The 15965-nt window shown below is 41.2% G+C and overlaps 2 protein-coding genes across 10 annotated transcripts in view; one reads left to right on the plus strand and one right to left on the minus strand.

Moving 5' to 3' along the window:
* The window catches only part of dmac2l (distal membrane arm assembly component 2 like), a 138924-nt gene that overhangs the window by 10309 nt on the left and 112650 nt on the right, over positions 1-15965 (plus strand). The window contains exon 4 of one of the 9 annotated variants that reach the window (XM_080202657.1): positions 15357-15381. The exons of 5 other annotated variants lie outside the window; for them this stretch is intronic. In XM_080202657.1, coding sequence (XP_080058783.1) covers positions 15357-15366 — 10 coding nt within the window. In that variant the 3' untranslated portion in view covers positions 15367-15381. Of the gene's footprint in view, positions 1-3835; positions 5208-11815; positions 12403-14629; positions 15322-15356; positions 15382-15965 lie in introns of those variants that run through there. 3 more of the 9 variants (XM_080202647.1, XM_080202650.1, XM_080202655.1) reach the window with 3 other exon arrangements.
* cdkl1 (cyclin dependent kinase like 1 (CDC2 related kinase)) overlaps positions 550-15965 on the minus strand; it is a 44273-nt gene continuing 28857 nt past the window's right edge. Inside the window, exons 5-9 of the mRNA XM_080202646.1 lie at positions 15338-15538; positions 10136-10218; positions 5410-5466; positions 3325-3474; positions 550-658 (exon numbers count right to left, since the gene is read on the minus strand). Of these exons, the coding sequence (XP_080058772.1) occupies positions 557-658; positions 3325-3474; positions 5410-5466; positions 10136-10218; positions 15338-15538 (593 nt within the window). The 3' untranslated portion in view covers positions 550-556. The remainder of the gene's footprint in view (positions 659-3324; positions 3475-5409; positions 5467-10135; positions 10219-15337; positions 15539-15965) is intronic.

Consider the following 15965-nt stretch of genomic DNA (forward strand, 5'->3'; position numbering starts at 1 on the left):
TCCTGCTCCTTTGTATGCAGTTTTCAGACCAAGAAAGGTAAATAACAGGTTATTAGACAAAGAATAAACAGAATTTTTGGCTTGGTATACCTATAGCTGTGGAAGAAGTGTTGGCAGTATACGTGACTCAACGATCAACTTTTTGTTAGGTATACATGTAATGAACATTGCGCTTCTCATACGTTAGGACACAAATGCTAACCTGATTTGGGTTTTCTCTAAGTGGGATTACAGTTTAAAACCATTTCAAGCAGGTAGTAGTGCATAGAATACAGTGCTCTTTCTTTACATAAACATTGTACGCATTTAGAACAAAACTTCTGACCAAGTATTTAAAGTTTATACTCACTTTCATAAGTACACATTCCTTTAAAATTCAGACACAAAGAAAACAAAGTGCTGACCTAAAAAAAATGCTTATAATCTCAGGCTGGATAACAGTATGGTGCAAGTCTTCACTTTACCAAAATTTTAAAACCCTTATTAACATTTCCTTTGGACAGTTGGTTTTTCAGGTAGATATCATTTATGATTTGATGATCTTATTGCCATTTGGTTAAATGTTAGGTAGATGATAATTATATTTCTGCTTGAAGTACTTCTTGCTTTCCATTGTTGGAGGTATATTGCTGCTGGTAAGCTGTGGTAAGTACTGCAACTGTAGAAAACAAAAAGTATAATATTTAATGTCTTGCCGCATTTAGTTAACATTTATTGAACTAATTCTTGGCAAGGAAATTTTTTAGCCCATTGTTTTATTCAACAACTTCAAACTATTAACAGGCTAAAAACAAATGTTTATATTGGTTCCTGAAAATTACTATTTCAATTGAAACATAATTTTCTAATTGTCATGGTACATTTTAGACTTAGAGTTACAAGAACAAACTGTTCTCAATACAGAATGTGCCCACAGGAGTAGTAAATAGCATTCAAGCATAAGTGATGTTTTTCAGAGAGCTTAGTTGATTTATTAGTCACAAGTAAGGCACTGCAATGAAATTCCCCAAGTCGCCACACTCTGGCACCTCTTCGGATACACTGAGGGAGCATTTAGCATGGTCAATGCACCTAACCAACACATCTTTCAGGCGGTGGGAGAAATCTGGAGCACCCAGAGGAAATCGATGCAGACATGGGGATAATGTGTAAACTCCATACAGTGACTCAAGCCAGGAATCAAATCTGAACCTGACCCCGGCTTGGGTCACTATCTGTGTGGAGTTTGCACATTCTCCCAGTGTCTGTGTGGGTCTCCTCTGGGTGCTCCAGTTTCTTCCCACGTTCCAAAGATGTGCAGGTTAGGTTGATCGGCCATACTAAATTGTCCGTTAGTATCAGGAGGATTAGCAGGGTAAATACATGATGTTATGGGGATAGGACCTGGGTGGGATTGTTGTTGATACAATCTCGATGTGCTGAATGGCCACTTTCTGCACTATAGGGATTCTATGATTCTCCGTCTATTTTTCTTCTCCCCCCCACCACCCCTGTCAAGTATACCTAATAATACATTGAATTCATCCTCTTCCAGTATTTGCCCTGTTTATTTCTCAGTCTTTAAATGTCAGTGGTTGAGGAAAATGGTCCATTGTTCACCATGCCCATGTACCATTATCGGGACCAAATCTAATCAGTGGGGCGCCCGCAAGATGCAGCATTCTGGTTAAATATGGCCCACTGTTAACTTCATTGTCCTTCTAAGAGAAGGCTGCAGTCAATTATATCATCCTTCACATGAGAAGCTGCAAAAAGGTGATGAACTAAAATATGCTATGACTCAGGATAAGACTGGGGTGACAGTGGTTAGCACAGCTGCCTCAAGTGTCAGGGATCCAGGTTCAATTTCAGCCTTGGGTGACTATGTGTGTTTCCTCTGGGTGCTCTGGTTTCCTCCAACAGTCCAAAAACGTGCAGGTTAGGTGGACTGTCCATGGTAAATTGCCCCTTAGTGTCCCAAGATGTGTAGGTTAGGGGGATTAGTGAGGTAAATGCATGGGGTTATGGGGATAGTCATGATGTGGGTATGCTGGCGTTGGACTGGCATAAACACAGTAAAAAGTCTGACAACACCAGGTTTTAGTCCAACTGATTTATTTGATAATAGACTCACAAGCTTTCGGGGTTAGTCCCTTCGTCGGGTGAATGGAGAGTTCTGGCCTCAGACAGAGCACATAAAGCACAGACAGTTTAGAGATTACTGATTAGAATGCGAATCCTTACACCTTAAATCGGTTGGACTAAAACCTGGTGTTGTCAGACTTTTTACTATGGGGATAGGCCAGGAGCTGGACTTGGGTAAGATGCTCTGTTGGAGCATCGGTGCAGACTTGATGAGCCTAATGGCCTCCTCCTGCAGGAATTCTGCATTCAAAGAAGTTTCATTTGCTTGTTCAAATGGGCATCAAAGATTCCATGGCAATTTTTGTCATAATTTGTCTGTTTTTACTGTGCATGAGAGAAAATTGCAGCACTGGAACAGGCCCTTCAGCCCTCCAAGTCTGCAGTGACCATGCTGCCTGACTGAACTAAAACCCTGTACCCTTTCGGAGAATCTATTTCTCTATTCCCATCCTATGTATGTGTCCAGATGCCTCTTAAAACTCATCATCGTATCTGCTTCCATTACCTTCCCTGGCAGCAAGTTCCAGGCACCCACCACTCTCTTAAAAAAAAAACTTGCCTCAAAGATATTCTTTAAACTTTGCCCTTCGCACTTTAAACTTTTGCCCCCTGAGTAATTGACTCTTCCACCCTGGGGAAAAAGCTTTTGACTATCCACTCTACTTCTCAATCTTTAGACTTCTATCAGATCGCCCCTCAACCTCGATCGTTTCAGTGAGAACAAACCAAGTTTCTCCAATTTCTCCTCATAGTTAATGCTCTCCTGGTAAATCTTTTCTGTACCCTCTCTAAAGCCTCCCCATCCTTCTGGTAGTGTGGTGATCAGAATTGAACACTATATTCCAAGTGCAGCCCAACTAAAGTCCTATAAAGCTGCAACATGACTTGCCAATTTTTAAATTCAGTGCCCCAGCCGACGAAGGCAAGCATGCCATATGCCTTCTTGACTACCCTCGCCGCCTGCATTGCCACTTTCAGTGACCTGTAGCCCAGATCCCTCTGCCTGTCAATACTCTTAAGGGTTCTGCCATTTACTGTATATTTTCCATCTGTATTAGATCTTAATGGCAACCAATTTTGTCTACATAACAATCACAGCACTTCAAAGTAATTCTGTGTAATAGTTTTGTTTCTGAATGACAATGTTACCTAAAAGCAAATAATTATTTCCTTAATTGAGTTTGCCATGTAGCTACTTACTGCTGGTACGTTTCTGCGTGGTGCTCTCACACGTCTTTTCAGAGCTTTCTGCTTGCCCAATTCCAGTTCTTTTCTAAGGCTATCAAAATATGGATGATCCAGCAACTGTTCACAATTTAGACGAGCCGCAGGATCCATGTGTAAACAACCCTATAAAAAATAGAATTAATGTTGTTTCCTTGTACAGATATTTTACACATGCCCATAATTTTTTCCTACTTTCATCCATCTTTACTTTAGGAGTTAGAGAGTACAGTCTTCAAATATATTAATCCACTGAAGGTATACTTAACTGGTATGGAAGGCAAACTGGAGGAATTTGTTCCCTAGGTGACCTTAAGACTGACAAACTTACCCTCGAGTTCAGACTGCAAATATTAACTAGGTCTAGGATTTAATTTGGAGTCTTAGGAGTTAAAAACTTCAAGAATAAAACTAAGGAGCCAATTCAAATACTGATCATACAAATGGTAACCTTGGCTAAAATCTGGTCTTTGAACCATGCTTTCAGGTACTCAGCTTTGAACAATGCGGCCCCATTACAGTTGGGAGAAAAATGATCTGCATGTTTACATTTACAAAAATAATACACACACTTTGTCAACTACCTTGAAGTGGACACAAAAGCTAAGCTAATGTTTTATAAAATTTCATTGTTTCTGACACTCTGAATTCTGAACCCATGTATGCCTTTTCAGCTGTTTCCTGATCTTGCCTTGCCAGCTTCAATGATTTGTGCATGTGTACTTTAAGGGTTCTCTGTTCCTGGACCTGCTTTTAGAGTTGTATCCTTCATTTTGTATCGCCTCTCCACTCTTTTCCAAATATCTGCATTAAATTTCACTTGATGTGGAGATGCTGGCATTGGACTGGGATAAACACAGTAAGAAGGCTCGCCACACCAGGTTAAAGTCCAAGAGTGGCACTTACTACCAATAAACCTGTTGGACTTTAACCTGGTGTTGACAGACTTCTTACTGTATTAAATTTCACTTGCCATTTGTCTGCCTATTCCACTGGCTCATGAAGTCAGTCATTATCCAACTCACAGGTCATTATGTTTCCAAGTTTAGTTTCATCTGTATGTTTTGAAATTGTGTCCTATACATCCAAATCCAGCTGAATAATTCATATCAAGATAAGCAGTAGTTTTAAGCACTGGGGAATACCATCACAATCTGAAAAACCATTCGCTAAGGCTCTCCCTGTTTTCTGTCACTGTCAATTTTGTATCCATGTTGTCGCTGTTCCTTTTATTCCACGGACTTTAACTTTGGTGGCAAGCCTATCATGTGGCACTTTTCCCAGATGTCTTTTGGAAGTCCATATACACATCAGCTCTTTTATCCTCATTAACTCCCATCCTATCAGCCCATCATTCTACTACTTTCTACCTGATGTGCTTATCTAGCTTCTCTTTAAATGTTTCTATGCTATTTGCAGAGATTCAGTGTTATCTCTTTTACTCATCCAGTGTTTTGTTACTGACCAGCTAGTTTGCTTTTTATAATAATGAAATGATGTCTTTCTATACAAAAGCAAAATATTGCAGATGCTGGAAATCTGAAATAGAAAATATTGGTAATACTCAGCAGGTCTGGCAACATCTGCGGAGAAAAAAAGCATTAATATCATTGACCTGAAATGTTAATTCTTTCTCCCTGCAGATGCATTTTGAACTCCTGAGTACTTCCAGCATTTTTTGTGTTAATGTTTTTCCTGAACTCCCTCAATCTATCTAGTCTATCAAAGTCTTTACCTGCCCCAGCTCTATATCTTCCCCTCCCAATGTTACTTTGATTTTTGTCTTGTATCTTTCTGAATCATTATTTTGAACTTACGTTGTGGTCGCTATAATAAAGCAGATTTTTATACACATACAACTTTTATACTTAATTTATGGAACCAGTAAATTATAAATCAAGAATTCCATGAATGCATTGTGAGTTGTAACAATTCTAGGAAGGAATATTAGAAATAAATAATTTTTGAAATCATTAATGCAAATAGTTCCATGGCGTATGAGCCACTTTCTGTGTGCAACAATACATGGTAATTAATGTGTAAACCACAATCAGCATTCACCTTCATAAATCCAAGAGCATGTTGAGAAAGATTTGCAAACTTCATTTCCAAAGGTTCCTGTTCAGAAAATAAATTCTAGTTACACCAACATACTGCCAAAAAACAGATAAATTAATTTTCTAAAGTTTGCTTTCAATAAGGAACACAATTTGTAAACAGATGAATTAGCAGTAATCATCATCCTGATGGCAAATGTTACGTTTCTCCACAAAATAGTTGTTTTTCTTCATATTTTCTGTCTTTTATAAACATATCCCACTAACTAACAATGTTACTGCTTGGCTAGCAGAACATAGAACACTACAGCACAAACAGGCCCTTCGGCCCACGAGTTGCGCCGATCACATCAACACCTATCTATAACCCCCAATCCCATAAAACCCCATATACTCATCCAGAAGTCTTTTAAAAGACCCCAGCGAGTTCGCCTCCACCACCACTGACGGCAGCCGATTCCACTCACTCACCACCCTCTGAGTGAAAAACTTACCCCTAACATCACTTCTGTACTTTCCTCCCCGCACCTTAAATCTGTGTCCTCTCGTAGCGACCATTTCAACCCGGGGAAATAGCCTCTGAGAATCCACCCTATCCATTCCTCTCAACATTTTATAAACCTCTATCAGGTCGCCTCTCAACCTTCGTCTCTCCAGGGAAAAGAGACCCAGCTCCCTCAACCTAACTTCATAAGGCATGCCTCCCAGTCCAGGCAACATCCTTGTAAATCTCCTCTGTACCCTTTCAATAGCTTCTACGTCTTTCCTATAGTGAGGCGACCAGAACTGCGCACAGTACTCCAAATGAGGCCTGACAAGGGTCTTATAAAGCTGCAGCATTACCTCCCGACTCCTAAACTCAATCCCTCGATTAACGAAGGCCAGTACACCATACGCCTTCTTGACCACCTCTTCCACCTGCGAGGCCGATTTAAGAGTCCTGTGGACCCGGACCCCAAGATCCTTCTGCTCTTCAACACTACTAAGACTCCTGCCCTTGATAGTGTACTCGTTCATCCCGTTGGTTCTGCCAAAATGGACGACTACGCATTTATCCGCGTTGAAGTCCATCTGCCACTTCTCCGCCCAGTCCTGCATCCTATTTATGTCCTGCTGCAACTTTTGACATCCTTCCAGACCATCCACAACACCACCGACCTTCGTGTCATCAGCAAACTTACTTACCCATCCCTCCACTTCCTCATCCAGGTCATTTATGAAAATGACAAACAGCAAGGGTCCTAGAACAGATCCCTGGGGCACTCCACTGGTGACTGACCTCCATTCAGAAAAAGACCCATCCACAACCACTCTCTGCCTTCTGCAGGCAAGCCAGTTCTGGATCCACAAGGCCAAAGGCCCTTGGATCCCATGCCCTCTCACCTTCTCAAGAAGTCTTGCATGGGGGACCTTATCAAACGCCTTGCTGAAGTCCATGTACACCACGTCCACAGCACTTCCTTCGTCAATGTGTTCAGTCACATTATCGAAGAACTCAACTAGGCTTGTAAGGCACGACCTGCCCTTGACAAATCCATGCTGACTATTCCTGATCATGTCAAATCTCTCCAAATGCTCGTAAATCTTGTCCCTCAGAAGCCTCTCCATCAGCTTACCAACCACTGAGGTCAGACTCACCGGTCGGTAATTTCCCGGGCTATCTCTGTTCCCTTTCTTGAAAATAGGGACTACGTCCGCAATCCTCCAATCTTCCGGAACCTCTCCCGTCTCCATTGACGACACAAAGATCATCGCCAGGGGCTCTGCAATCACTTCCCTTGCCTCCCACAGTATCCTGGGGTATATCCCATCTGGTCCCGGCGACTTATCTATCTTGCTAGAATTCAAAAGTTCTAACACATCCTCCACCTTAATATCCACAAACTCAATCTTTTCCATCTGCTGCAAATCCGTAGCAAAATCTCCCAGATCAGCTTCCACCGTGAATACTGAGGCAAAGTACTCATTAAGCACCTCTGCCATTTCTTCTGGTTCCACACAGACCTTTCCCCCTTCACCTTTTATAGGTCCTATCCCTTCTCTTCTCATCCTTTTACCTTTCACATATTTATAGAAGGCCTTGGGATTCTCCTTAATCTTACCCGCCAAGGTCTTCTCATGACCCCTTCTGACTCTCCTAATTTCCCTTTTAAGCTCCTTTCTACAGTCCTTATACTCCTCAAGATCCTTAACCTCTCCTAGTTCCCTGAACCTTTTGTACACCTTCCCTTTCCTCCTGACTAGGTTCAACACAGCCTTCGTGCACCACGGTTCCCGCGACCTACCAAAACCCCCTTGTCTCATCGGAACGTTGTCATGCATAGCTCCAGACAAACATTCCTTGAATATCCGCCACCTTCCTTCGGTACTTTTCCCTAAGAACGCCTCCTTCCAGTTTATTTGTCCAAGTAACTTCCTGACTTCTTTGTATCTCCCCTTACTCCAGACAAACACCTTCCTAGCCTACCTGATCCTATCTCGTTCCAATGCAATTGTGAAGGAGATAGAATTATGGTCACCATTCCCAAGATGCTCTCCTACTGAGAGATCCATCACCTGCCCTGGTTCATTCGCCAGTACCAGGTCAAGTACAGCCTCTCCCCTCGTAGGCTTATCCACATACTGTGTCAGGAAACCTTCCTGAACACACCTAACAAACTCCTCCCCATCCAAACCCCTTACCCTAGGGATATTCCAGTCGATGTTTGGGAAATTGAAGTCTCCCATCACAACAACTCTGTTATTAATACATCTCTCCAGAATCTGTTTCCCTATCTGCACTTCAACTTCCCTGTCACTATTGGGCGGCCTATAGAATACACCCAGCAAAGTTTTCGACCCTTTGCTGTTCGTACATCCAATCTAAGTTGAATGAAGAGAGTTTAATACTTCTGTTTCTAACTTGCCTTAATTTCAGATTTCAATAATAATTACTAAAATAATATTTGTTTGATTATAGGCAATAGGGATGTAATTAGTGTTCCTCAGGCATACATTTAGAGCTTACTTCAAAACTCATGTTTCCATAGAGATAACTATATGTGCCAATTCCTAACCTATAGCTAAAATGGCAACAAACTGTCTCAATATTCACTGTCACTGAGACAATGGTGAAATTAATTGATGTACAATTACAGATACTGTATGCAGCTTATACCACAGGTTTAGAATAAAAGGTTCAACACCTCTTAACTAAATCAAATACACCATTAGTGAATATTAACAGTTGCCATGATAATTGAATATACCTATTTGACAGTATAACAAAGATCAATTACACAAGAAAGATAAACTGAAAAGCCATCAACATCCAATGGTAAGTAAGTTTTACAATGCCTTTGTAGTTTATATTAATTGATTCTGTCAAAGTTTGCCTTCAAGAACAAAATCACACCAACTCATGGTGTTTCCTTATTGGTCTCTACATTGCACAGCGATTCACACTAGCCCAACTGGAATGTGATGATCGCCATCTGCGGCTAAGGAGATAAGTATTTGGACCAACACGGTGCCAGAGTTCATAACGTAAGATTTACACTTGAGGGAATCTGTGTTTAGGGTTGATAACCTTTGTGCCACACAAGGGCGAGGCAATGATCACCTCCAGCAAGAAGGAATCGAACCATCTCCCTTTGACATTCAGTGCTATTCTCATCATTGAATTCCCTTGCCATCCTCCTCCTAGGAGTTACCAGTGACTAGAAAATGAACTGGACCAGCTATAATGCCAAACAAAGGCTGGGAATTCTGTGGTGAGTAACTCACCTCCCGATTCCCCAAAGACTGTCAGCATCTACGTAGCACAAGTCAGATGGAATACTCCGTACTAGGTTGGATGAATTTGGCTTCAACAACATTAAAGCTCAACACCGTCCAAGATAAAGCAGCCTTCATGATCAATACCCCATTCACGATCTTAAACATTCACTTCTTCCAGAATTAAGGCACAGCGCAGCAATGTGTACCATATGCAATAACTGCAGTAATTCACCAAGACACCTTTAGCAGCATCTTTTAAACCCGTAAACTTTACCACCAAAAAGGATAAGGGCAGCCAATGCATAGGAACACCACCACCTGCAAGTTGCCTTCCAAGCCACACTTACCTTGACTTGGAATTATATCGGTGTTCCTTCACTGTCACTGGATAAATACCTATACAAATGGACTGCAGCCATTCAAGAAGGCAGCTCAATGCCATCTTTTTGAGATCAATTAGGGTTGGGCAACAAATGTTGGCCTTGTTAACAATGCTCAGAATTCACAAATGAATAAAACAAATCCTGTATAGTTTATTGGTAATTTGTTTTGCATATCGCTGATACTATTGTGCTAAATTGAAAAATATCATACATTCCATTTTGGGAAGTTTTAATATTTTCAAAATTAATATGAAATCTAGATATGGCTACCCACTTCAATGGCAGCCTGAAAGCCACTGGTATTCCAATGATTGTGGCAGCCAAAAATCCCTAAACCTAAACTCTGCCCTATATTTGGCAGAAATCCCAATGGGGACAGCCTATCATTTGTAGTTAAATAATTCCTGAGGTTGGAGGCAAGGATGCAGTTTCATGGTGGAGAGTGATGTACTTCAATCAAAGGGAATGGAAAGTCTAGGGTATGGAATTAAAAAAATTCAGACTCCAATGTTCAAACAGTGAATAACCCATTTGTTTTCAATGCTACATTTCCAACAACTACTTCCCTAGATTAATACAATGGCATACCACATTATCTGGCACTGGAATGCTCACTCCACTGAAGAACTGGTTTGAACTGAAGACTTGTTGATGACGAGGAATCAAATCCCCTGTAGGCAAACAAGATGCAATAGTAATTACTAAATCCTTAATGAATGTATTAAAATTGCAATGTGTCAGTGCATGAAGATGCACTGAACAATGCAAACAATCTTAAAACACGTTGAGCTGCTGTGATACAATGTGAAACTAGCAGGTACAGTCCAATCTCCAAGGTATTGCCATCCAACAATCAACTCTGAATTTAATGGTTAAGCAAACACCAACTGTGAGTTCAAAGAGAAAGAAAGCCAATCTGACCTGTGTTTAATCCAAGCATGCAATTTCAGAAAGCAAAGCAATTCAATATTACACACACACTTTGGCACCAGAATATTATATTTTCATCTAATGCTCCTGAAATTACAAGAACGTGCATACTGCAGCATACATTTATAATACCATTCTAACTTCCATCAGTAAATATAATCACTCTCCTGTCATAAGGAATGATAAACAAACTTTAAAAGTCCCTACTTTAAAATTTGATTTGATTTATCATCATCACATGTATTAGTATACAGTGAAAAGTATTTTTTGTGCGTGATATTTACAAAGCATACCATACATAGAGAAGAAAAGAGAGTGCAGCATGTAGTGTTACAGTCATAATTAGGGTGTAGAGAAAGATCAGCTTAATGTGAAGTAATCAGAAGTCTGATGGCAGCAGGGAAGAAACTGTTTTTGAGTTGGTTGGTGTATGATCTCAGACTTTTGTATCTTTTTCCTGATGGAAGAAGGTCGAAGAGAGTATGTCTGGGAGACATGCAGTCCTTGATTAGGCTGGCTGCTTTTCTGAGGCAGTGGGAAGTATAAAAATTACCAAATTCTGTCCTTATTTTTATGTTTGCATTATAAATTTTCCACTGAAGATGATGATGGTTCTTAGGCAGTGGGGGAATGTGAAATTGCCTCTGGGATTCCCTCTGGCTTCCCACCTGCCCAACCTCGTGGCAGGCAAGATCAGGAAAGCCCATCTCTGCTCCAATTGGGAACCTTAGATGGCTAATTAAGGGCCATTTCTTGTTAGGCTGGCAGGTGGATTGAAACTTCAAGGAGAAACCTGAAAACAAAAGTTAAATCTTAGATGGGATCTCCATCATAAGCCCTCTTCTGACTGAGGCGAAAGGGCCAGTGGTCATTAGCCCCCATTTTACATGAACAAAAGGATGGTCAGGGAAACTCCTGTAAAACAATAATGTACATCCCTTTAACCCCAGCTGAGACACAAATGATGACTAGGGACCTATCCAGCTGTAGCCAAAAGCACACAATTACGGATTTCTGGAAATGAGTTGGAAGAAATGATCAACATCTACTCACTGCACTCAGAGGACAAGTTCTCAGATTTGCCAACAAATGAATAACTTAGTTACCAATTAAATCAACAAAGCATCATTCTCGTGAAGATAAGGGTCCTAGCCACAAAACCAGTCTGAGCAACTAGCTGGTAAAGACCACATGAAATTCTGATGACCAGTGATACATGTCCATGTGTGCACACAAAAGGGAAAGGCTGGTGTAAACACTGGACATGGATTTAGTATGGAAGCGCAAAGGGTAATAATGACTAACTGGTGACAAGTAACTGGTGTCCATTCTTTACAGGGATATAAAAAGTGTGATATTGTTAGTATGTGTGATGACCATGACTAGCCTCATCATAGAAAAAACCAAGACAGCTGACCAAGTTCTACAAAAGCTCAAGTGAAGGCCAACTGTCATCAGGAGCATTTAAAAACCAATGTTCACAAACAAATATGTCAAAGATGTATTCCCAAACAACTTGATGGTGGAACAATCAGACCATGGGAAGTACCCTTGGGACTTCCGACGTAAACTTACCCGATGATGCATCAAGTGCTGGGGATGAATGCATCATATAACAATCACCACCATCATGTAATAAGCACCACCTTGGATTCCCCAAACATCAACCTAATACGTTGAGGAACGTGTGCTGGGAATGGTATGAGGGAGATATAGAGAGAAAGGCAATTGGAGACTGTGTCCAAGGGATCATCCCACAACCCCAGCAACTTCAACCATTGGGACTATCACTACTATCACCCAAAATGCTCCCATATACACCCTGGACCTCAGAGTGGATCTGTGGAATGGGACTCCAGAAGGAACTTGTCTGAGGTAGCCTTAGTTGTGCTTAGTATTAGTTAGATAGAACTGTTGGAGCGATGTGAGACACAGACAAGATCCTTCTAAAACCAACACTTCGATATGTGCTCCAAACAACAGGGGCATGTGCAGGATTTAATGTGCCCTGCTTAAAGGAGGCCCGCTCCATGGTGCAGCGACATCTGCTATTAACTTCCAGGACATAGTGAATATGGATGACAAGTTAATCTTCAGATTTCCACATTGAGGGAGCTTGTGTTAAAGGCCAATGAGTTGAAAAAACAGCAAGGGCAAAGTGAAAAAAGCCTGGCCAAAACCTCATTAGGATCTGTGCAAGTTCTAAAAGACCAAGCCCACATCATTTGCCAAATCTGAGCATCCCCTCATCAGACCTACACAAATGCAGGCAGGGACCATATATGCACATGACTGGGAGGAGGGGCCCGGCACAATCTAGCCCAGCTCCATAGAGGAGATGTGCCAGTCTGGATTGTGGATGACACATTACAGACCTGGGTGTCCAAAGATGGAAACTGCCTCTATGCATCCTAAAATTACTGATCTTCACAAAACGGTTTACTCCAAAACATGAACTTTGCTTATCTACCCTGACACTTCACTGCAATGCCCAGTCACCCGGATATCTTAGCTTGATCTTGAGGTCAAGTTACCAGTTTGTTATGGTATAACTCATAGATCATTCATCAACTTATACTGACCCAAAGGTCAGATTCCTTTAGCTTATCATGGACTGACCAATAGGATAGGCATAAACTTCTTGATTGATTCCTCTTCCCACCTATATCCATTCTAGTTTTTTATTTACTGTGGACACTTCTGAAATGTATATCCACAACCTGGCCAAACCTGGATGATCCCATGAAGCATTGTGATGTATTACACCAGGAGAACTTTTTTTTAAGAACTGACCATTGTGAATTTCTAAAATGTTGTGGTGTCACAAGGATATTTGTGACCGTAAACACAACTTTGGTCTAGTAATATTCAATTCAAATACACAATTACGAGCATTCAATGTTGTAAGTCAAGATTTCCAACCTCACTTTAAATCCTATGTTGCTTTGTTGCATCTAATTTTGATCTTGTTGTGAGTTAAAAGTTGTAAAGGGCTGTAATAGCAACTGGGGAAACGAAAGGCATTGCCTACTGCCCAGACACAAACTCTGTTCACTGACCACTAATTCTGTGCTACTTCCTGCCCACTTTTAGACTGAATCACACAACCTTACAATCAATTTAGCCTTAGGTTGAGCCTCTAAGGTACAGCCTACCACCACTTCTGTAGCATCATTCAACTTTTGTCCATGCCATTTGTTACTAAAATCTTCATTCGTGCTTTTATTTCCTCTAGACTTGAATACTACAGCACCCTACTGCTTCCCTGCCCCAATCTACCACATTCCATAAATTTGATCTCATTAAATCTCCTGCTACCTGTATCTAAAGCTATGCCAGATTGTGCTCATCCATCACCCCAGTGTTTACTGATCTATATTGGCTCCTGATCCACAAATGCCTTAATTTTAAAATTCTCACCCTAGTGTTCAACTTGCTTTCCTCCATGGCCTTAGTCTTCACCATTTCTGTAACCTCCTCCAGCCTTGCAATGCTCAAAAAACTCATGTTCTGGTTCACACTGGAAGCCATGCTTTCCATTGGGTGCTCCAGTTTCCTCCCGCAGCCTGAAAGACGTGTTGATTAGGTGCATTGGCCTTGCTAAATTCTTCTTCAGTGTACCCAAACAGGTGCCCAAGTGTGGCAACTAGAGAATTTTCACAGTAACTTCATTGCAATGTTAATGTAAGCCTACTTGTGACACTAATAAATAGATTTAAACCTGCACCCCACACCAGAATTCACGCCTTACTCCTCTCAGTCTCTACACATTTATCACTCTCCATAAAAAATGTCTATTTGTCTATGCTTTTAGGTGTTCCTCCTAATGCCTCTTCTGACTGTGTCAATTTTTGTCTTCCTATGTTGCCAAGAAGTGGATCATTTCAGAATGATAAGGGTGCCATGTAAATGTAAATTGCTGTTTAGGTAATTTAAATAGATTTATATGTCTATGTTCAAAAGTAATTAAAACCTACAAATAATTATTCAATTAAGAACCCTGTATTTATGTAGCACCTTTCATGATTTCTGGATATCCTGAAGCACTTGACAACTAATGAAGTCACTATTGTAATGTAGAAAACGTGACAGCCAATTTGTACACAGCAAGCTCCCACAATCAAAAATATGACTAGATAACTTGCTTTTCAGTAATGCTGATTCAGATACAAATTCTGGCCAGAACACAACGGGGAATCTCCTGGATCTTCTCCTATATCGTGTCATGGAACCTTTTATGTCCATCCGAAAGGGCATGTTCAGTTATCTCTGGGAGAAAGCACCTCCAACAGTGTGACACACCCCCACTGCTTCATTGCAGTGTCAGTTTTTGATTTTGGTGCTCAAGTCTCTGAGTTTGGAATTGTACTCTCAACTTTCTGACTCAGGAGGTGAGAATGCTACCAACCAAGCCACAACCAAGTTGACATCTAACATGCCAGAGAACCCTGTATTCCTAAGATGCAAGAAATCAGCTTTTTTTAAAAAGTTTTAAAGTTTGTTTATTAGTGTCACAAGCAGGCTTACATTAACACTGCAATGAGGTTACTGTGAAAATCCCCTAGTCACCACACTCCAGCACCTGTTTAGTTACACTGAGGGAGAATTTAGCATGGCCAGTGCACCTAACCAGAGCAATCAGAGGGAACCCAGGCAGACAAGGGGAGAATGTGCAGATTCTGCACAGACAGTGACATAAGCTGGGAATCTTTTCTGGGTCTTTGGCTCTGTGAGGCAGCAGTGCTAACCACTGTGCCACCATGCTGCATCGTTTTGCAAACTTTATTAATGACAACTTGAACTGCTTGGAAACTTACTTTGACTTAAGCAACTGAGTATAACTTTGAATATTGTACTCACCAAGTGTTTTTCTGATCAGGAAGAGCTGATCAACATCTGATTTTCCTGGCCACAAGGGGGCCCCAAATAACAATTCTGCAAAAAGGCAACCTATTGCCCAAACGTCCACTGGAGGGCCATACTGTGTGTCTCCAACCAACAGCTCAGGAGCACGATACCACCGGGTTGCTACGTAATCTGTATAGTAATCTCCTGGACCAGCTACAAAATAAAAGGCTACATTTTAAAATCATGACAATATCTTAACATGAAATTAGAATAACGCTGAGTTGCCATTGGCAACCAAACCTTACTTTGATGGGGAAAACACGACTTTAACAAAATCAATTCAGCATTTACCAAAATACATTAATACAATGTATTGCTTTAGTGATGTAGAACATCCACTGTAGTGGCACAGTGGTTAGAACTGCTGCCTCAGCGCCAGGGATCGGAGTACAATTCCAGCCTCGGTGACCGTGCAGAGTTTACACATTCTCCCTGCGGCTGTGTGGGTTTTCTCCCACAGTCCAAAGATGTGCCGGTTAGATTGATTGGCCATGCTAAATTCCCACTTAGTATCAGGGGAGTTAGCAGGGTAAATATGTGGGGTTATGGGAATAGGGCCTGAGTGGGATTGTCGTTGGTG

The sequence above is a fragment of the Carcharhinus amblyrhynchos genome, chromosome 14 (assembly GCF_965287045.1).
Source record: "Carcharhinus amblyrhynchos chromosome 14, sCarAmb.v2.hapA, whole genome shotgun sequence".
Classification (NCBI taxonomy): Eukaryota; Metazoa; Chordata; class Chondrichthyes; order Carcharhiniformes; family Carcharhinidae; genus Carcharhinus; species Carcharhinus amblyrhynchos.